This window comes from Hemicordylus capensis, chromosome 4 (assembly GCF_027244095.1).
Source record: "Hemicordylus capensis ecotype Gifberg chromosome 4, rHemCap1.1.pri, whole genome shotgun sequence".
In the NCBI taxonomy this organism is placed as follows: domain Eukaryota; kingdom Metazoa; phylum Chordata; class Lepidosauria; order Squamata; family Cordylidae; genus Hemicordylus; species Hemicordylus capensis.
The window spans coordinates 241,165,311-241,187,332 of NC_069660.1; the positions used below are offsets into that span (position 1 = coordinate 241,165,311).

General features: G+C 42.9%; 1 protein-coding gene across 5 annotated transcripts in view; it reads right to left on the reverse strand.

Annotated features, from left to right (window-relative positions):
- LOC128323107 (uncharacterized) overlaps positions 1-22,022 on the reverse strand; it is a 179,414-nt gene that overhangs the window by 154,317 nt on the left and 3,075 nt on the right. For 4 of the 5 annotated variants that reach the window (XR_008306171.1, XM_053245799.1, XM_053245797.1 and 1 more), the window contains exons 2-3: positions 7,247-7,327; positions 5,091-6,229 (exon numbers count right to left, since the gene is read on the reverse strand). Coding sequence is in view for 4 of the 5 variants with exons in the window: in XM_053245799.1 (XP_053101774.1) it covers positions 5,091-6,229; positions 7,247-7,327 (1,220 nt within the window). In the remaining variant the exon portion in view is untranslated. The remainder of the gene's footprint in view (positions 1-5,090; positions 6,230-7,246; positions 7,328-22,022) is intronic. The other variant, XM_053245798.1, reaches the window with a different exon arrangement.

Sequence of the window (22,022 nt, forward strand, 5' to 3'; positions counted from 1 at the left end):
CGGCAGCATAGGCCAGCCAGAAGCAAAGCAGCACTGCGCAGGCCAACACTAGGGGATGAGCACAAGCCTGTTCAGTGCTTCCTTTTTCAAACACCAGTCTGGCTCGAACTCTGGCGTTTGAGCTGGCTCAGCGGCTGGGGAGGGGTACCTTTTAAGGTGCAGGTAAGGAGCTCCTTACCTGCATCTTAAAGGTACCCCTCCCCACCCTGCAAGGGAGTGCATTAACAGCTCGTGTACCACTCCTCCGCACCCAAACTGGGAGGGAACTGCGGGGAGGGGGTTGGCTGTGGGGGGTCTGGATTTCCACCCAGAAGTCCAGTGGAAAGGTAACTTCTGGTGCTGTCTCTGAAAAATGGCACACAATATGCCGCCTGAAATAGACCACTTCATAGTATTGCCAGGCCTGCTGAATTTAGTCAACTAATGGGTTAAAAAGCAGTTGATTAATCAGCTGACAATCTTAATTATTGTGTACTTCATAACGCTACATGTCAGTGCAGAGCTTAGATAATTTTGCACATAAAACAAATAGCAAAATGATGTCCAACTTGATCCAGGCTTGAACTCTTTTTGTAAAACTACACTGAGATAAACATTCAAAACACACATTTCTGGATTAAGGCTCCAGCACATAAAACTCTGGTTGTGTCTCCAAAAAAATCAGCACAGGAAATTCATGAAGAAATAAATGTAGCATGGAACCTTGTGATCCAAAGTACTTCATTTGAAAGGGACAACATGTAAAATTTTACACACTTTGCCATTTTGTTCAGATGCAAATACATTTAAAGCCTCCTCTGACATAATGACATTATGTGTAATATAATTTAATATAATTAGATTATCATGATTATATATTATTTGCAATATCTTGAACATATAATTAAGGCTATCAACTGACTGAAGTATGTTTGCAGGTATCCCTGTGTCTGGTTCCATATTTTTCTAGAAGTCAATGAATAAATTGTAGTCAACAAATCACTTTCTGTGGAAAAGTTGGCTTTTTACGGGACTTCAGGGAGACCAGTCACAATGAATTCATGTTTTTTGTTTTTAAATAAACCACAAAGATGACAGATTAAGTTACATGAATGTGTCTCTTCAATATCAGCATTTCAATATATATTTCACTAATTAAACATGCATATATATATATATATATATATATATATATATATATACACACACACACATATTACATAACAAAAATAAACCTTTACAGAAACAATTGTTAATAATACATATTCCAGTAATTGGCACATTCTCTTTTCCTTCTGAATACCAAACAGTGGTATATAAATAATGATAATAATAAATCCTGCACAAATTACTCTGAAAATTATTTCAGTCTATTTTTCCATTTCTACAATATCAACAGTTTTTTCCCCAGCAGCCACAAAGGGTTTTTAAAAATTCATTTGATTATTTTGAAATAAATATTGTACTTGAGTCATTCAGTTTATAGTGTGATACCCCAGCACAGATTTTTTTTTAATACTACCACTACTACTACTACTGAAACAAAACACGTATTCTGGCAATATTATGATCAGAGGCTGACATCCAGACTAATGTTGCACATGACAAAAAAGTGCCCTCCCTCATTCAAACAATGAGGGAGGAGTGATTTCCACTAATCTCCCTTCTTTCTGCAGCCCTCTGTGCCTCCCAAAAATATGTACTTGAGGGTTGTGGGATCCTCAGGGACAGGTTTTCAAGGATCATGGGGCTGGAGATCGGTGAAATAACAGGGGATCAACAAAAAATAGCTCCTCCCCAGTTATGTGCGTGAAATATTTTTCTCCATGTGCAATGTTAGTGTGGATGTCAGCCACTGATTGGCAATGTATGGCTGACCCAACTAAATATTTTAAAATGGGGAAAACACAAGCCCATCTTTTCAATATTTTCAACTAATTTGCTTATTAGTCAACTAAAAAAAATAAATCTAAAATTTCATTTTTGTTGTTAATAAGCCCTATCCCTCATGTCTGCCATCCTAATTTCAAACAAGGCCAATATTTGAAGCAGATCTTTGCCTGTTGGACTCAGTGAACTGGGAAACTCTTGTTGGAGGCGTGAACCCCAAATAGAAGATTCATCAACAACAAATTATATTCTTGTGCATGAACATTAGCATCCACTTAACTGGTGGACCCTAAAGAATGGTTTTTCCTCTATCCAAATACCAAAAACTCTCAAGCTGAAAACTATGCTCTAGATCACTATGAGCCAACCTACATACAATGATGTGTACATCAGCATAGCGCCATCTTTCGCATATTTTTCTTAAAATGTCAGCTTCTGCAAGGCATTATCTCAACAACAACCAGGGTACATGTGGGGGAAAGGGTTACCCTTTTGCCACCTGCATCATGGTCCTCATCTCCTTCCCTCCTGTGGCTATTTGCCCCTGAAAAGAAGCTGCCATTCAGACCAATATAGTATAGAGGAGAGCCTGTCTTGTGGTGGCATGCATGAATTGTCCCCTTTGCTAAGCCAGGTTTGCCTGGTTTGCATTTAGAACATAAGAACATCCCTGCTGGATCAGGCCCAAGGCCTATCTACTCCAGCATCCTGTTTCACACAGTGGCCCACCAGATGCCACTGGGGAGCCTACAGGCAAGAGGTATGTGCATGACCTCTCTCCTGCTATAGCTCCCCTACAACTGGTATTGAGAGGCATTGTGCCTCTGAGGCTGGAGATGGCCCACAGCCACCAGACTAGTAGTCATTGATAGGTCTGTACTCCATAAATTTATCTAAACACCTTTTAAAGCCATCCAAGCTGGTGGCCATCACCACATCCCCTTGCAAAGAATTCGATAGATTTAATAATGCACCGTGTGGAAAAGTACTTCCTTTTGTCGGTCCTAAATTTCCTGACCTTCAGTTTCACAGGATGACCCCTAGTTCAAGTGTTGTGTGTGAGAGAAATTTCTCTCTTTCCACCCTCTCTACTCTATGCATAATTATATACACCTACATCATGTCTCCCTTTAGTCGCCTCTTTTCCAAAGTAAAGAGTCCCAGATGCTGTAGCCTAGCGTCATAAGGAAGGTGCTCCAGGCCCCTGATCATCTTGGTTGCCCTCTGCTGCACCTTTTCCAGTTCTACAATATCCTTCTTAAGTAACCAAAGCTGTATCCAGTACTCTAGATGTGGTCACACTATAGATTTGTATAAGGGCATTATAATATTAGCATTTTTATTTTCAATCCCCTTCCTAATGACTCCTAGCATGGAATCAGCCTTTTTCACAACTGCCGTGCACTGAGTTGACACTTTCAATGAACTGTCCACCACTGTTCCGTCTGACAAGGATTACCAGATGTTCACTACAACTCCCAGCATCCCCAGAGGCAGTGGCCTTTAACTAGGGATTCTGGGAGTTGTAGTCAACAACATTTCTCTGTTAGAGGGAACACTGCTGTCCACCACAACCCCAAGATCTGTCTCCTGGTCAGTCACCGACAGCTCAGATCCCATCAGTGTATATGTTAAAGTTGTGGGGTTTTTTGCCTCATTATCACTTTACACTTGTTTACATTGAACTGCATTTGCCATTTTGTTTCCCACTCCCCCAGTTTAGAGAGATCTTTTTGCTGCTCCTCACAATCTGTTTTGGATTATAACCTAAATAGTTTAGTGTCATCAGCAAATTTGGCCACTTCACTGCTTATCCCTTCTTCTAGATCATTTATGAATAAGTTAAAGCACTGGTCCCAGTACCGATCCCTGGGGGTATTTGAATGGGAAACATGTGTGAGCACTGTAAGATATTCCCCTTAGGGGGTGGGGTTGCTCCGGGAAGAGCATCTGCATGCTTGTATGCAGAAGGTTCCAAGTTCCCTCGCTGGCATCTCTAAGATAGGGCTGGGAGAGACTTCTGCATGCAACCTTGAAGAACCTGCTGCCAGTCTGTTTAGAAAATACCGAGCTAGATGGACCAATGGTTTGACTCGGTATATGGCAGATTCTTATATTCCTAGTAGGTCTGTACATACCAATGTAGTCTACTCACAAAATAATTCTAAATCTTCTTCGTGAATTCACAAAATGCTTGTTGTCTTGCCTTGTTTCTTTTGAAAGTCAATGTGAGATACTGTATAAAACTGTAGTGGGGAGACCTATGCACCACCCTATTCAACCATCAGGTTCCATTGGTGAAACTTAGCCAGTGCTTCTCCCAACTCTCGCTCTAACATACTTTACTAGGTATGTGTGAACTTGCTCAAGGCCATCGAACCGGGCTGGTTTGGAGTTCTAAATGGTGGTGTGTGTTTTTTTTAATTTAAGCTTACCGGTGGGTCTGGCATCTTCTAGGGGTGCTGCCATGGCCATGGAGGGGTTCTCTGGAGTTCTCCCCTCTCCCTGACGGCCTCCCCCAGTCTTCTATGGGCTGGTTTGGCCCATTTTGGGCCTACTCTGTCATCTTGGTGGCCGCTTTGGAGGCTGCCACACATGCACGGCGGCCTCCAAAATTGCCACCATGATGATGGAAAGGGCCAAAATGGCCCCAAAAGGGGCTGAAATGGCCCACAGAAGACCAGGGGAGGCTGGTGGGGGGAGGGGAAACCTCAGGAGACCACCCTCCCTTGGTGCAGCAGCACCCTTGGAGGCTACCAGACCCACTGGTAAACTTACCTTTTTTTTTAAACATTTATAACCCCGAACTGGCTCGAACTCAGGTCAAGCTGGTGTTCTAAACCAAACATGCCCAATCTGGTTCAAGTACAGTCTCAGACCGAATCAGGCAAACTGGTTTTGTCCACACCCCTATACTTTACAGGGCTGTCAAACGAATAAAATGGATAAGTTACACTTACACAACTTGAGCTCTGTGGAGGAAAAGTGGAATACAGACACCTTGCACAGAGGAGGAAATGGGCACAATTCTGAGTGTTTTAAAACCACTTTCTCCCTATATTGTGGGGACAGTACCTATAAAATCTCATATTAAGGCAGCAGCCTCATTTACAACCAATTGTAAATGATATTAACCTTTTTAAATCTATAGACCAGATACTAACCGGGAAGGAAAGCACCTTAATGGAGTCACATACTATTATGAACCAACTTCCCCCTACCTGATCATTTGTTATTGGGATTGCAACAAAATAGTTAGGTGTGTCCCTCCTCCTGTGTTTCTTGGATACTGTTTGTTCTGGTCCATCTTCCTTCTTATGCTCCTCTGCAATCACCTTTGGGGCTCGTTCATCTGAACTTAGCTGCTCAGAGGCATTGCCATCTTCATTTTGCTGCTCTGCATTGGCTCCTTTTCCATCTTCCTCAGTCACATTCTGTAGATGTAGATCTGAGGTCGATGTTTGCTTTGCATCTTGGCTGTCACCATGACGTTGCTTCTTAGTCACTATTGCCTCTAACCCATTTTCTTTGTGGTCTGTGTGTAGCAACTGTACTGGATTCAGCTGCTCTGTGTTATTGTCCCACCGATATTGCTCTGGCAAACTCTTTGTCACCCAGGAATCATTTGCTCCTTGCTCAAGAGGCTTTGAACCTATTACATTTGTCTTTTCCTGCTCTTGTTGCTGATGCTCTATTTCAGCACTCACCGTCTTTTCCTTGTATTGGGCTTGCTGTTGATCTTCTATCACACAAGATGCAGCCTCATACCTACTGGTAGGTTGCCAATGAGCACTTTCGTGTGGAATTTCTTCTTCTCGATTCTTCTGCTGCACCTGCACAGTGACACATGGGCATGGTGTCTCCCTCCCTGCCTTCTGTTGCTGTACTTTCACAGACACACATGAAACCTCAGTAGGATTGTTCCACTCTTGTTGGACCTGAATGGTTATGCATGGCATATCTGTCTTTTGTTCTTGATTCTGTACCTCTACAGTTACCTCTGGAACATCTCCTTCTCCATCCCACTGCTGCTGAATAGTCACTGTCAGAGATGGTGCATTATCTCTCACGTGCGGCTGCTGTTGCACCTGAACCATCACAAATTGTGCCTTCCTTCCTTTGGGCTGTCCCTGTTCGGTCTGCACAGCCACATGGGAGGTTGATTTTACTTTAACCTGTTGCACTTCCTCCATCTCTTTTTTACCTTCATCTGGTTGCTGCTTTCGTAGCTTCGCACTTGGATCTTTTCCTTCACACAGCATTGTCTTTGGCTTCAGACAGCAGCTCTTCTTCCAGAACTGGTTTCTCCTGCAAAATCTCTTCCTTCTTTTTCTAGGCCTGAAATCCGGTTTGCAGGGAACTGGAAGATATCAAATGCTCAAAAAAGTAACAATAAATCCCATCTGATTATGGATCTGTAGCACATACCAAGAAAGACCCATACTCAAGGAAAGCAGGGCCGTATTCATCCACTACCAGATTGTGCGGTTTGTCTAAATGTCACAAACATTCAGGATGTTCATGTTGGGGGTAACTACTTATATAGCAGAATATTTCAGGAGCTAACTCACTCCCATTACAGCAGAAGTTAACCAAGTTTCAGGGGCAACAGCTTGTAAATGATAAGCATGGAGATTCGTGCAAGGTTAAACCAATCTACTTTATTCAGAAGTCCATGATGATAGGAAATACCTATATCTGACCACTGACTACATATTGGTCAGAGAGAGACCTATAGAAGCATGGTGCTCAGAGAGAGAGAGAGCTAGAAGCATTCTGGAAAGAAGGAGGAAGTCACAGCCTGGAAGTTCCTGAGTAAATTCTATCCATAGAGGGGTCATAGAGACAGAGATAAACAGGAAAGAGGAGACCCTTATCTCTACTCCCAATGCTCCTAGTGGTCATTAGGGTTACTGGTGCAAAAGGTCGATGCCATCTGGAGCTGGATCTCCCACAGTTCAGACTGGAATGGTCAGAACAGGTAGGAATTTATAGAATCATCTACGCAAGCAGGGACATAGCTAGGCGAGAGGAGGCCCATGTTCACCCCTCTCCCGGTGGCCCCTTGGAGTGAGGGAGATAATGAAGAAAATAGGGAGGAGTGGAGCTGAGGGGCCTGGGTCCTTTGAGCCCATCTGCTCAATTATAGCTAGCTACACCCTGGTACACAAGTAAGATCACTGTTTAAATGCAAAACCAAAGTGAAGCAACAATATTTTGAAAGAAAGAATATTTGACAGGCTAGTTGCCCTATCCTACACTTTAAATGGTTTCCCAGCATAAGGCTTCATGAAATAGGCCCTTATAAGGAAAAGTCATAGAAACTCCAGAAAACTCAGAGTGGAGAAGGAAAAACATAACTGAGCACAACACTCACTTGCAAATATTTCTCTGATGTCAACTTCAAGAAAGGGAAGCTCTGCCGATTCTATGTTGTTCTTGTTTCTTGAGCCAGAAACTGAAGGAGGTACCAAAATAAAAAATAAAAAAAATCAAGGAACCAGGAAATCAAATATATTTTCCAGTAGTGTAGGGAGTCACCCGCCACCACAAAATGGTGGCAGCCCCCCAATGGCATCAGCCCCCCAACAGTGACCCTTCTCTCTACATCATGCCCAGCAGCAATTTAGTGGCAGGCTGCTTCCCCGGGGAGGCTACCGCCACCACATGTGCAGTGAGGAGACAAGCGGGGCTGCATGCAGCAGGAAGAAAAGGGGTACCTGGGGGGCACCTAATGGGCATTAGGTACCCATAGAAGTAAGCACAGTGGCCCTGATAGTAGCTGTGCAGGGGTCCTTTGGAACCTGTGCGCACAATTACAGCTCTACCTCTGATGTTTTCCAACCAATTGACTAAATGCATTGCTATTTAGCCACATGTGTGCGCGTACTTTTGCTACGGACAGTTTTTCTCTCAGCCTTTTCAGCCTGGATTGCCCAGGATTTCTGGTCTGAAGAAGATGCATGACTTGAATATAGCAAAGTGTTTCTTTCACACCAAAAGATCCCTTCTACAGGACATATATGTATTGGTCTGAGGTCTCTTCAGTCTTCATTATCAGAAAGTTATTATTCCCAAGGACAGTTGCAAATAGTGACCCACTTTTATAGTCACACCATAATCCTACACAGTAACCTACCAGAAACAGCTGGAGTGCAATCACTGCCCTCTCAGCGGTCACCCAGAAGAAAATACAAGGTTTGATTTCAAATATAAAACTAGAATCCGGCATTATGTACAGTTCTAGTTGCTGCTGAGAATGGCACTCCTGAATTTTCTCCTCCTATTATCCCAAGGTAACTTTTAGTAATCCAAAATTTAGCAAGTTTTCCTGCCCCTAGTCTGCTTCATTCACTGCCCTTTTTCAGAGCAGTGACATCACATTTCCATGCCTGGCTCTGGTCTCTCACTCTGTTTCTGGTTAGGGATGTGCACGGAACTGGCGGGGGTATCTCGAAGGTGGGGGAGAATATCTTTAAGGGTGGGGGAGGGTGCCATTACCCCTCCCACCACATTAACCCCACATGCGCTCCATTTTAAAAGTCCCTCGGGGCGGCAGCATACCTCACTGCCAGCCCGTGTCATCTTCAGCTGGAAGTAACAGGAAGTACCAGGCGTGCACATGCACATCACACTCACTTGCTCACCCACCCAACATGTGCACGCACACACACACCTTGCATGCACACGCGCGCCGGGTACTTTCTGTTATTTCCAGCTGAAAAGGACATGGGGCAGCAGATACGCTGCCGCCCCAAGGGACACTTTTTAAACGGAGCGCCAGTGAGAGAAACACAGCGGGAGGGGTAAGGGCACCCTCCTCCACCCTTAAAGGTATGCTCCCCCACCTTCGAACTGACCAAACAGCTGTTCATTTAAACCAGTTCGGAGGCCCTTAAAAGGGCCTCCAAACAGGTTTGTGCACATTCCTATTTCTGGTTGCAGCTTGAAATTTTACTCAGCTGCAACACACACACACACACACACACACACACACACACACACACACACACACACACACGATTTTTCTCCACATCAATGGCAATGAGGATCAGGCTATCCCTGGGACTGGAGTCCTAACAATATATATCCTGGAAAAGTATAAAGAGATCTGTTTAATAGCTAATGCCCTCATAAACAAAGTATTCTTATGTAGATTTAACTAAAGGTTTATTCAGAAATAACTCCATTTTCTCTTTCTCCTTTCCCTCCCTTTTCTTACTCCACCCCCCCCCCATACAGTCTCTACAGAATCTCCACTGGGACAAACAAAACACAAAATATTACTAGATAGAATACTACACATCCCTCTTTATAACAACCAGAATTAGATTAATTTAAAATTCAGTGACAAACTCTTGAAGTCTTTTAGGTGGTCTATCATGCACACGTCTCCTAATTCTTGGGTTCTCTGGCATAGAGCTGTTTGTGATGTTTCTTCTGGTACAGAGGATTGTCCATCACTTTTATCAGCCTCCTCTGTGAGGTCCAAACTGGAGGCAAGATCAAATTCCTCTCCAGTTCCTCTTGTGAGATAAACTCCCTTCCCTCTTTTCTCATTGTATGCATGCTGGAAAGTCTTGAACTTTTCCGTTTCTTTCCATCATCCAGTATGACAGAATCTTCTCAAATTCTGATTGTTTTGGTCCAGAATATTGGGAACATCCCTTTCTCACTTTACAAGGCAGCCATACTCAAAGTCCCTCACCTGAAATGTTTGCGTTTCACAAGCTGCTTCTAATCAACATACAATTTGTATTTTTGTTGCTTCTCTCTTACCAGATCATGAATCTCTGCATTCTCAGAGTGACTAATCATTAGTTGCACAGAAGCCACAACCTGAAGCCAAAACAATAATTCTGAGGGCATTCACATAGTACTCCTTTGATACAATGTTTCCTCTGTTCCTTTCAAATTTTTCTATGGACCATCAATACCCCTTGCTCCTGGGTCTTTCTCTGATCAGTGGCTTTCTAGAGTAGGCAGATGCCATACCTCCTTCTCCCACCCCCCACGCATGCATGGTGAGAACTCACATTGTGTGTGGTATAAAAATGTGATAAATAAAATAAATAATAAAACTTTCATTTCAATGAATGAAAAAAACATATAGATATAGATACACACACACACACTTGTTTTTAAGTGGTCTTCTGCAAAATCACCCAGCTGGCAGCCTCCCCCTGTCCCTCCCTGCACTGTCCACCCTCTTGGCCAGAAAGCAGCTGCAGGAGGCAGTGGGGAGAGAAAGCCAAGCCAGCTGGGTGGATGCATGGAGAAACATGGAGGCAGGTGTGTAGATCTTTTTTTCTTTCTCTCATTCTATTTCCCCACCATGGTGGTAGGTGGTCTTGTAGAAGACCACCAACTTGGCAAAGATGGAGGTCTTGCTAATATTCTACAAGATCATCCAGCAATTATTTTTTAAAGGAAAGAAAAAGGTCACCACTCTATCACTATGGCCCTTCCATACATCTCAGAAGAAATGTCAGGGTACTTCGAAGGATCCCAAAAAACCACCAAAGAAAGTAAAACTTTTTAGCACTGGGATCATTCAGGCAAAGCTCCAATGTGCATGGAAATACCCAAATTGTCTATGGAGTGTTCCCCGATACCTCACAGGGACTTCAAGATAAATCCACCCCACCCACCCACCCCTGATGTGCAAATACACACCCACCACTCCTGGGGAACTTTGAAGTAAATTTGCTGTCTGGGAATCCCCAGTGTGACATTTGTGGTCACAAAATTTTGATCACTTTTCCTTTTAAGGAGGTTGGCACCAAATGATCAGGCCTCAGCACCAACTCATTGAGAAGAGACAGCTCACTTGCTATGTGCATGTATGGTTGAAAATGTTCAGGCACCTTGTTTTTGTGTGGCTATCCACTGAGCCACAATGGATGTAAGGTTTAAGTTCAGGTTTAATGTAAGGTTTAAGTAGGGTTTGATGTATGGTTTTAAGTAGGTTTAAGCAGCCAGGTTGGTCTCTGGGTCATCTCGGAGAGACCATGTTAATCCTTTACTGATGGAGTTACACTGGCTGCCAATAGGTTTCCGGACAAAATACAAAGTGCTAGTTATAACTTACAAAGCCCTAAACAGCTTAGGTCCTGGGTATTTAAGAGAGCGTCTTCTTCATTACAAACCCCACCACCCATTGAGGTCATCTGAGGAAGTCCGTCTCCAGTTACCGCCAACTCGTTTGGTGGCTACACAGAGACAGGCCTTCTTGGTTGCTGCCCCGAGATTGTGGAATGCGCTCCCTGCTGAGAAATGATCCTCCCCATCTCTGGCAATTTTCAAAAAATTACCTGAAAACCCATCTTTTTGCCCAGGCTTTCTCAGCTTCCTAATATTTTGGGGTTTTAATCTTTGGTTTATTTTTAAATTGTTTTTAAGTTTTTGTATATGTTTTTAACTGATTTTATGTTATTGTAAACCACCCAGAGTCTAAAGTTTGGGGTGGTGTACAAATTTGATAAATAAATAATAAATAAGTTCAGTAAGCACTTGATCAACACATAGGGCCACTTTCCATTCAGAAGACATGATCACTCCATGAGTGGATTAAGGTATTTGTGCAATAACTACTTCTTCATCCTCCTCTTTTGGGATCTCCTCTTGGCCTGGAAGTGAAAGTCAGGATAAACAACCTGCAGTTGTATTATGAAGACCTGGAAGATATTCCATCTGGAAATCAAAAGCCATAAGTCTGGTGATCCATTTGGTGATTCTTGGGGTTGGCCAAGTATCCCCTTTTCTTGCACCTGTTGCAAGTGACCACAGGACAGTGAGCAAAATCAGCTTGGTGGGCAGAGTTTCCACATCAGTAGCATTGGTTGCTCCTCCTTTCTTGCACTTTCAGGCAATACAAGAACAGAGCCAGGCTGACAGCGGCCCCCTGACCCCGCCCCCACATCCGATGTCAGACCTGGGGGTGTGATTTCCCTTTGAAGGAGATCAGCATGAGAACCGTTCCAAAGGAGCAAGCCTGGGGATTGAATGTGAGGCTTCTGGTGAGGGCATCTACTCAAGGACGACCTTGGCATCAGGTGGAAGCAGCAGCAGCAGCAACCACCCCCTGCCCTTGTTGTTATTAAACTCTTCCAGCGAGAAACAGGAAGAGGCGGCGGCCAAGTGGATCACCCAAGTAAAGTCCAAAGGCAAATGAATGCCAAGCTGGGGGGGGGTTGGTTCTGCTCAGCGCCCAGGCACCTAACCAGAGGAGATCCTTCCTGGTAGCTCCTGCTACAGGGAATGGGGCACCCTGGCTGCAGGTCCTGGGCTGCCCCCCTCACCTCACCCTCACCCCCTCCTCAGAGGATCTCGGCCTCGCTTCATCTTCCGCAGCCCAGCAAGAATGTAGGAAAAATAAAGCCACCTGCTGCTACTGCAGCATTCTTCAGCCCTCCATGCTCACCGCCCCATTTAAGCCGTGTTTGCATAGCTCCCTTGATCTCTGCTCCCTTCCCATCTAAAGGCTGGAAGAACCCATTTGGAGTTCAGACACATCCTAATTTTAATCCAAGATTCTCCATTTCCCCACCTGCCCCCGAAACCCAAGATCACAAACCCAGGGTGATTCTTGTCATAGCATCCTCACTCTTTAGCATCCTCACTCCTGGCCTCCCCTGGCTGCTTCCTCCTCCTCCTCAGTCTCCCTTCCTCCTTGATCAGTGGCCCTGCTGCATTGGCAGTGGGACCAGGAGTGGTTCTCCCTGCCTTTAAGGCAGAGAGAGTCGCTCCAGCCACACTGCCAACGCAGTGTGGTGGGCCAATTTCAGCTCCAAACAGCCCCGTTTGGAACCAAAATAACACACCTGCATCTGACATCAGATGTGGGGGACATATCTGGGGGCATGCTCATGGCCCCTGATTGGGTACGGCCCAGGTTCTTTGAACCCGTTCGTCCAATGGTGGTTCTGCCCCTGATGCAGTATCATATGAGAAGACTGGGTTTTGGAAGGATTTAGACTGAATAGCCCAGATTACAAGAGGTTGGTTTGGGGTACCAATTTGGCACAGTAAAGGGCATGTTCCACCCTCCTAGCCATCTCTACAACTTTATCCACAGTAAGTTTCCGCTCCAATAGCAGTTTTTCATGCAGTTTGGAGCAGTTTGTTTTCATAACAATCCAATCTCAGAGCGTTCCATCAAACTCACAGGTTACACTTAAGGCATGCAATGCTGAGATATACTGAACAATAGATTCACCAGGCAGTTGGAATCAAGAATAGACCTTGGAATGCTCAACAATCACATTCAAAGTAGGGTTGAAAAATGATCATCTAAGGTTTAAGGAGCAGCTTCATAAGAATTGCCATCCCCTTCCAAGCTGGCAGGAAAGGGCAAATGATTATATATTCTTTGGCCTTCAGGGTCCAGGCAGTGAAGCAATATAGCCTTCTGCTTGGCCCTGTGCAGAGAAAAGGGCTCTGTATGCTGAAGAGGTAATTGCAGAAATAGGACCTCCATTGTTTGCAGAGAAGAGTAGATTCTCCTGAGGTAGACTAGAAAAAGGGTGGTGGTGGTGGTGGTGAGATCTGAATCATGCTTCACTGGGCTTCCAGTGAATAACAAAGTCCAGGATTGATCAGGAAGAAGTACCTTCAAGGGCTGTGCAGGTCAAGAAGCTGGAGAAACAATCAGCAACAACAACAGTAGAAAACAGTTGAGGAATGTGGTCCCAGTAATGCAATGAAATGAAGTTTCAGGAACCTTCACAAGCTTTGCAGGCTCACAAGCTTAGTTGATTCAAAATTACGTCACCATACATTTTGCAGCTGCTTCTCTCATAAACACAATGTAAACTTACCACAAAAGTTTATTCGGAAAGAACTTCCTTCCCCACCCCCACCATCTGCTTTCCCAATTCTGCATACTCTCTACATCAGCCCCACTGAAACAAACTTTTCAACACCACATAAAATATTACTGTATAAAATACAACAAGACCTGCAGGTCCTTAGCACTCTTATGTAACATTTAGCCCTGAATCTATGTTGAGGATCTCGTTTTGTAATGTTTCAAATAGCAACAATTGAACTGTTGGCTTCAAGAGTTCTGTAATCACCAACACATTCTAGAAGTAGTTTACCTACGAGGATGAAGCTGCCATATGCCAGCATGAGCTAGGTAGCAAACAAGATGGGCAAGAAGAAATTTCTTTACTGCAGATGATAGGAAGATATACATATATATGGAGTTTTTGAAGTAGGATATATCTCCCGTTCCTTGCCAGTTGGCTAAGCATTGCTAGTGAGCCATTTGCAAAGTTTCCAAGAAGTGAGAGATCCAATAGTTGATATGTTTAGGGCAAGTCTGTGTGCCATGCCAACAATTTCTAAAGGCAACTTTGAAGAGGAGATGGGCATCTTTACGACCATTTGGGGCTTTGATAATCTCCGCCTTGTTTAAGTATTCCAAACTGTGCCACCTAGAATGAGTCATAGGATAATTCCAGAACGGAAGCAGAGGAAACTCTTCTAGCTGATTAACATGAAACTATTTGTATGGATGGAAGCTTCAGTTCCCTCCCACCACCATCCCAGGAGAAATGCTTAAGTAGTTTTGAATTAAATGGGAGTCCAGTGGGCACACAAAATACATTATAAACTTTTCTGAATACCATCATTTTGAGAATTGCCTTTTCCCTTGCCAAGTGAGTTGAGGTGTGGGGGTGTGGGTCAAAGAACTGGCTGTTAATGTGTTTTTAAATTGCATGTTTCCAGTATTGAGACAAATAGTCTTGTTTAAATCACCACATTCGGTCACAAAACATATTCCATTTTGTTTCAAATTAAAACTAAACACAAGGGTATGTCAGCAAATCCGCGGACATAATTTACTGGGGCAGCTCTTTTAATTTGGGCTGGTTTATTATCCTCTGAGCTGTGCAAGAATCGATCGAATACAAGATGGTAGGAAGAGGAGAACTCGGGGTTTCAAAAGAATCCAGCTTACCTAGTAATACACCAGGGTAATCAGTGAAGCCAGTGGCAGTGCTACCCAGTCTTTCCTCCTCATTTCTTACTGTATTGCCAGCAGTGGAGGTGAGACAAAAAGGAAGACTTGGTACAAAGGCTTATTACAGGTGGTGAAGAGACATTGACAAACATCTTAAGAAGAGGATACAGTTCACAGAGTTCAACTGAGCACCAGCCAACTATATGATTAAATTTGAGGGCTTGCTCACTCCCATGCTACATTTTCCTGCAAGCAGGTCTCTTCTTGTGTATGAGGGTTTGTGCATTTTTAAACACAGGAATTGCTGGCTGCTGCTGTGCATCTTGTCCCATTCGAAATATGTACATGTGCGTGCACCAGGAATCCAATTTCCAACGTCTGTAAATGTATTGGGACCCAATAAAGTCAAGGTATTTATCTAGTACTCCAGATCTGGTACACCCATCCCAATATCCTCCTATCTCTGAGGGTGGCCAGACCCACATTCCTGTGTATCTAAAAGCAAAGAGTATATAGAGGAATCTCTTGCCCACCATCTGTTTCCACCCTCCCTGGCTAATACCAGCCAACACTTATCTTCTGTGAATTTTCATGCCTTTTAAAAAATTCAGTTCTGCTGGTGACTCTCACCCCGTTTCTTATCAACTTAAAAACAGGCATATAGGTGTTTAAAAAAAAAAAGACACCTAATATATATCATTGCAGTTCCCACTGGGAGGCTAGAAGACATTGCTGGGCTTTGTCACAAGAAATAATGCAGTCTTTAAGCTATTAATTGCCTTTTTTAAAGTGGCTTTATGTGGTCACAGCAGAAATTCAGATAATACAATATTTAGAGTATTGATGGATAAAAACATTTTCCCATAAACCAGGACTCTTCAGAATATCTGTTCCATAAAGCTAGAGGTACAGAAACAGTATAATGCCTTAATTGAACTCAGCCATTATTTTCAGTGTATTGCAGGACAAAATTATTTCTGACCTATATGCTTTAAGAAACCATAGTAGCTATACAAAGCCATAGAAGCTGATCAGTGAGTGATTACACTACACCTTCTGGAAAGATTTTGTTTCCCCATCAATCTTGTGCAAGCCTTCTACCTGATGGCCAATTGCAGACTTGCACAAGATTGATGGGGAAACAAAAAACAAAACAAAACAAAAAACCCACCATCCCTATCTAGAAAATATATTTAAAATCAATCAATTGACACAACAGTTTCAAATTTAATACACAGAGTCCTGCTATCCTGTACTACAGCCATGTCTGATTTCAGAGTTCCATGGGCAGCCCCTCCCAACTTACAATTCCCCCCCCCTAATTTTCGTCTATGTTTAAAAACCTTGTAGGTTTTTGAAACCTTGTACCTTTTGAAACCTTTTGAAACCTCTGAAACCTTGTAGGTTTTTAAATAGAGGCATGTAGCAGCCTTGCACATGGCTCATGGCAAAAAAATAAAAAATAAAATGAGTCTGGCTTTTCAGGAAAGGATAATTTTAAAAATTAAATTAAAAAAATAGAAATGAATGAATGGAAGTTGACTCCAGGGCCTAGGAAACAAGTCTGCCCAGAGTGATAGAACGTCAGCAGACACTCAGCAAGCCACACCTCCATCTCATGTTTATCTGCTTTATCCGTGGGGTCTCTCCACACATCAGAATCATAATCCACAGAATGATGGAGTATCCCAGGAAAATATTTTAGGAAGTGCAACTATTTATGGACATAGATATTCTGAGTCAAGCTCCACTCGTAAAGATGCTATATGAACAGTATCTTTCAGCACTGAATTAGGTCTAAATCCCACCCTCATATGAACACACCCCAAGTCTTAGCGTACAAAAGTGCTTTAAAAGCCCCATGTGGAAAAGCTCCTGCTGTCCGCCAGCTATAGTTAGAGTCAAAAGTGCCATTATTTTCTTCCCTACCCCAAACAATATTCAATGACTAAATTTGTCTTTTTGTATTTAACTGCAGACACAAAGCCAATGAACAGCATCAAGGCTGTTCCAGTTGCAGGGAAGTAACAGCAGGAGAGGGGGCATGCCCTCAACTCCTGCCTGTGGCTTCCAGCAGCATCTAGTGGGCCACTGTGCGAAACAGGATGCTGGACTAGATGGGCCTTAGCCAGCAGGGCTGTTCTTATGTTCTTAGGCTTCCATTCTTCTGGGCTTGCGGTACTCATTAACCTTCCCTATAAACTGACAATTGTTTCTGTCTCCTGCTCCAATGAATAACAATTTCCACATGAAGAAGTTACATACTCTTATGTTATTAAGATAACTGTAGGTATACTTATAACCATTGTGCATTTTATAAATACCAATGTTTTGAGTTTATTGAAAGATATCTTCATCAAACACCTTCTTTTATACTATGATTTTATTGTTTTATTTCCCACACTGAGCTTTTTGATTTTTTGAAAGATGATTTTGAGTTAATTATCAATTAGGTGGCAGCAAATCTATGACAGAATAAAAATGATCTCAGAATCCCATAGCCCCTTAGGAGGAAGGCAGAATGGGACTGTCTCTGTCTTGTTGACTTATGTGCCTCCTCACATCCTCTGTGCATGATGCAGCTCTGCCTGTGGTGTAAGGGGCTCCAAATACCAGGGCAGATCTGACCAGCAATGAACTCTGGTTACTTCATGACACTCGTGGAGCACTGTAGTTCCTTAAGGACCTTTTGCTCCCCCACCCAACACATGTACTTAAGATTAAGCTATTACCCTCCCATTCTGTACACGGTGGAAAGGACTCCTTGGAGAAATAGAAACGGGACAGTATTTCTGTTTCTCAATAGCCAGGCAGGAGATTATTCACAATGTCAAGATTAATTATACTACTCTTGGTCTATGTTCAGTACTCCATTGCTCCATAAAATTAATGTCGTCCAATGTTTAACTTTCACTCCTAACTATATCACTTTTAAACATAAATCTCACCAGCTATAATTACTATGTTAGCTTATATATTTCATTCTTTGCATAATAAGGCGTATATTAAATATTCATGTTAAGGAGAACAAACACAATCCCAAATAAAATGTTACTTTTACTGTCTTGAAGTTGACAAGCAGCTAGAGGCAGAGGCACTCTTAGGACCAGGCCACGGGGATCTGGATCTGTGCAGGCCACCACTGCCACAGTAATGGATGGGGACTGAGCGGGAGTGGGGGTGATGGGGAGTGGGAATGATGGGGCCAGACTGTGCTCCTCTGCTACACCCAGAGCAGGACTTGGGAGCAGACTTGACCTCTCGGCCCAGCAGCCCTTGAGAACTGCAAGGAACTGTGGGCGCTCCCCCAAGTCCCACTGGACGGAGCGGAGGAGCACAGCACGGCCACAGTGGTGTGGCCCCATCATCATCCCCACACAACAAAATTACCTAGGAGTGCCCCTTGCTAGAGCACAAGCAAAATACAAAGCGACTGAGCTAATAAGATTTGGAGACCTAAGACAGAACAAGGTACATTAAAAGCTAAACATAGCAAAGCTTAACGGTATATTTTCTATCATATGAGTTTTCCTAGGAGTAAATGAATCATAAGATCTTTTAAATGGTTAAAGTCGCATATTTCCCCCAGATGCTGTAGCCTTGCCTCATAACCCTTGCTTCTCTACACAGGATGTCTCAAGGAGGCAAGCATTAGACCTCTTCTGAAGAAGCCTGCCTTGGATCCCTCGGCTACAGGCCTGTCTCCAAGCTTCCATGGCTGGGAAAATTGATTGAGAGGGTGGTGGCCTCGCAGCTCCAGGCGGTCTTGAAGGAAACTATTATCAAGATCCATTTCAAACTGGCTTTCAGGTGGGCTATGGAGTGCAGACTGCCTTGGTTGGCCTGATGGAGGATCTTGAACTGGGAATTGATAGAGGGAGTGTGATTCTGTTGGTCCTGTTGGATCTCTCAGCGGCCTTTGATACTATTGATCATAGTATCCTCCAGGAAGGTCTGAGGGGATCGGGAATGGGAGACACTGCCTTGAAATGGTTCTGCTCCTACCTCACGGGCAAGTTCCAAATGGTGTCTCTTGGAGACTGTTGTTCTTCCAAATCTAAACTTTCCTACTGTGTCCTCAGGGCTCCATATTGTATCTGATGTTGTTTAACATCGACATTAAGCCGCCAGGAGGAGATTTGGTGCAGCGTGTTATCAATATGCTGATGACACCCAAATATCTTTCTCCAAGTCAACCTCATCAGGAGAAGGCATAACCTCCCTAAATGCCTGCCTGAGGCAGTGATGGCTGGAAGAGGGATAACAAACCATATGACTCCTGGGTTGAAAGAGCTACACTGACTGCCGATAAGTTTCCAGGTAAAATACAAGGTGCTGGTTATTACCTATAAAGCCCTAAACAGCTTAGGCCCTGGGTATTTAAGAGAACGCCATCTTTGCCATGAGCCCAAGCAGATCATCAGGAGAGGTTCATCTATGGTTGCCACCGGCTCATCGGATGGCTACTCAGGGAAAGGCTTTCTCCATTGCTGCCCTGGGCTTTGGAATGAGCTCCCTGTCGAGATAAGAGCTGCCCCAATCTCTGGCAACTTTTTAAAAAGGCACCGAAAACACATTTATTCAACCAGGCTTTTAATCAAATGTATAGTTTTAATACTCTTAATGTAGGGTTCTAAGTCATTTTAATATTTTAATCATTTTAATTTTGTTTAATTTGTATTGTTTCTACTGTACACCACCAGAGACACAGGTTTTGGGCAGTATATTAAATAAATAAATAAATAAATAAATAAGGAAGGAAGATGCTCCAGGCCCCTGATCATCTTGGTTGCCCTCTTCTGCACCTTTTCCAGTTCTACAAAATCATTCTTAAGATAGGGTGACCAGAACTGAATTCAGTACTGCAAGTGTGGCCGCACTATAGATTTGTATAAGGGCATTATAATACTAGCATTCTTGTTTTCAATCCCCTTCCTAATGATCGCTAGTATGGAATTTGCCTTTTTCACAGCTGTCATGCACTGAGGCAACACTTTCAATAAGCTGTCCACCACGATGCCAAGATCTCCCTCCTGGTCAGTCACTGACAGCTCAGATCAGTGTATATGTGAAGTTGGGGCTTTCCCCCCTCAATATGCATCACTTTACACTAAACCACATCTGCCATTTTGTCACCCACTCACCCAGTTTGGAGAGATCCTTTTGGATCTCCTTACACTCTGTTTTGGATTTCACTACCATAAATATTTTAGTGTAATCTGCAAATTTGGCCACTTCACTGCTTACCGCAACTTTGAGATCATCTGTGAACTAATTGTGCACCACCAAAAGCCTTTGGATGGGGCGGTATAGAAGTGTAATCCATAAATAAATAATAAATAAATAGCACTGATCCCAGTACAGATCCCTGGGGGACCCCACTTCTTACTTCACTCTATTGTGAAAACTGTCCATTTATTCCTGCCCTCTGCAACTAGGGATGGTGGGAATTGGAGTAGAACAACCTCTAAAGACACAAATTTGGGAGCCCCTGTTCTAATACCTCACACTCCTTATATTCTGAGTGAGGTATTTTCCTCACACGCCTTATATTCTGAGTGCCCCCATAGCTACAACACAGCCAATACTCTGCAGTTTTAGAGTGAGAAGATAGCCAATGAACTATAACTTATGTACTATCTGAAAAGAAGCTCAATGCACGGATCTGGATATATTCCACAATGGCAAATGCTCAAAAAACTACATGATTAAAGAGGTTTACAGTTTTACTGTAGAACAAATGTTGCATAATGGTTGGTAACCCACCCCCTCATTACATTCTCTAAAGTAGTTAACTGTTTTTTTAACCCATATAGACTAGACATGCTATTTGTTGTATTAAAGAATGTAACTGAATCCACCTATCCTTGTAAAAACAAATTCATATTCAAATATAGATATATTATCTAAATTTTGCATATAACTGGACAAACTATAATAAATTCCAATCTTGGCAAGTGCTTTTGGCTACCCAAATTTCCAGCTCAATTTTCCAAGGAAAGTTTGAACAAAACAGCCACCTCATGCCTCAATCACAATCAATGCAAGGACTAACAGAGGTGAATAAATAAATACAGTTAAATCTTGGTAAATCAAAGAAAATGAAACATTCCTACTTGCGTCACAATCCCCAATTTATACATGCAACAGCTTGGGCAAATCAAGTTACATCAAACATTAATGGCAAACTAGAGCGGGACATCCTCCTGCATAAATCCTACTGTACTGTAATTACAAAAAGTACCCAGAATGTTGGGGGCAATATGCTAAATCATTGTAAACCGCTTAGAGAGCTTCCAGCTATAGAGCGGTATATAAATGTAAGTGCTATTGCTATTGCTACTGAAATGAATGGGAATTGCATACTGTAAGTGTGTGATAACTGTGAAGCTCTTCCACAGAGAGTATGCAGGAGACCTTTCTATGGTATGTTGCTCCAGACTTTAATCTGCCTCACAGTTGCTTGGGTATCATTACCACTGATCTCAATTGGATTTACTCCCAAACAGAAGGTTTGGGGATTGCAACCAAAATGTTTTGTTTGCTTAATCTAAAAAGTAAAACTGACCTAAATCAAGCAAGTATTTTGAATAGAATGGTATTGGAAAAGGTCTACACAGATATATTAAACATTTACAGTTTTTATGAATAAATGTTAAAACCAGAAAAGAAATTTTGTGATTATTATCCCACGCCTTTCCCCCATTATCTGAGTATGCAGATCCTGTCATGCCATCTTTTCCTCTTCACTGGAAAAGAAAATATATGCCCTTCATTGATGCCCCTCCATAGATAAATTCATGAGATTCAAACTCAAAAGCTAGCCAAATATCTAGAGCAATCAAGAATGTAATGTTGTCAGCAGTGCCACTTTGGCATAAAGGTGAAGCCAACAATAAGAAACACCCTTTGACAACTGTTCGTTCAACACTTTGTACCAAAGGATTACACATCTCTTAAAAATGAGAGGCAATTGTTTGGTACAAGAACATGGATCATGAGATCCAAAACCACAGTGATAACTTGCATATATTTAGCTCAAATCCCACTGTTATGTAGTATATATACCTATGCAGAAGTCAAGTAATACATCTACGGTGCTAGCAAGCATTGAAGGGTATGCACACCATTTCTGGCCTGTGGTATCAGGATGCCTCTAAATACCAGTTGTAGGGGAGCAATA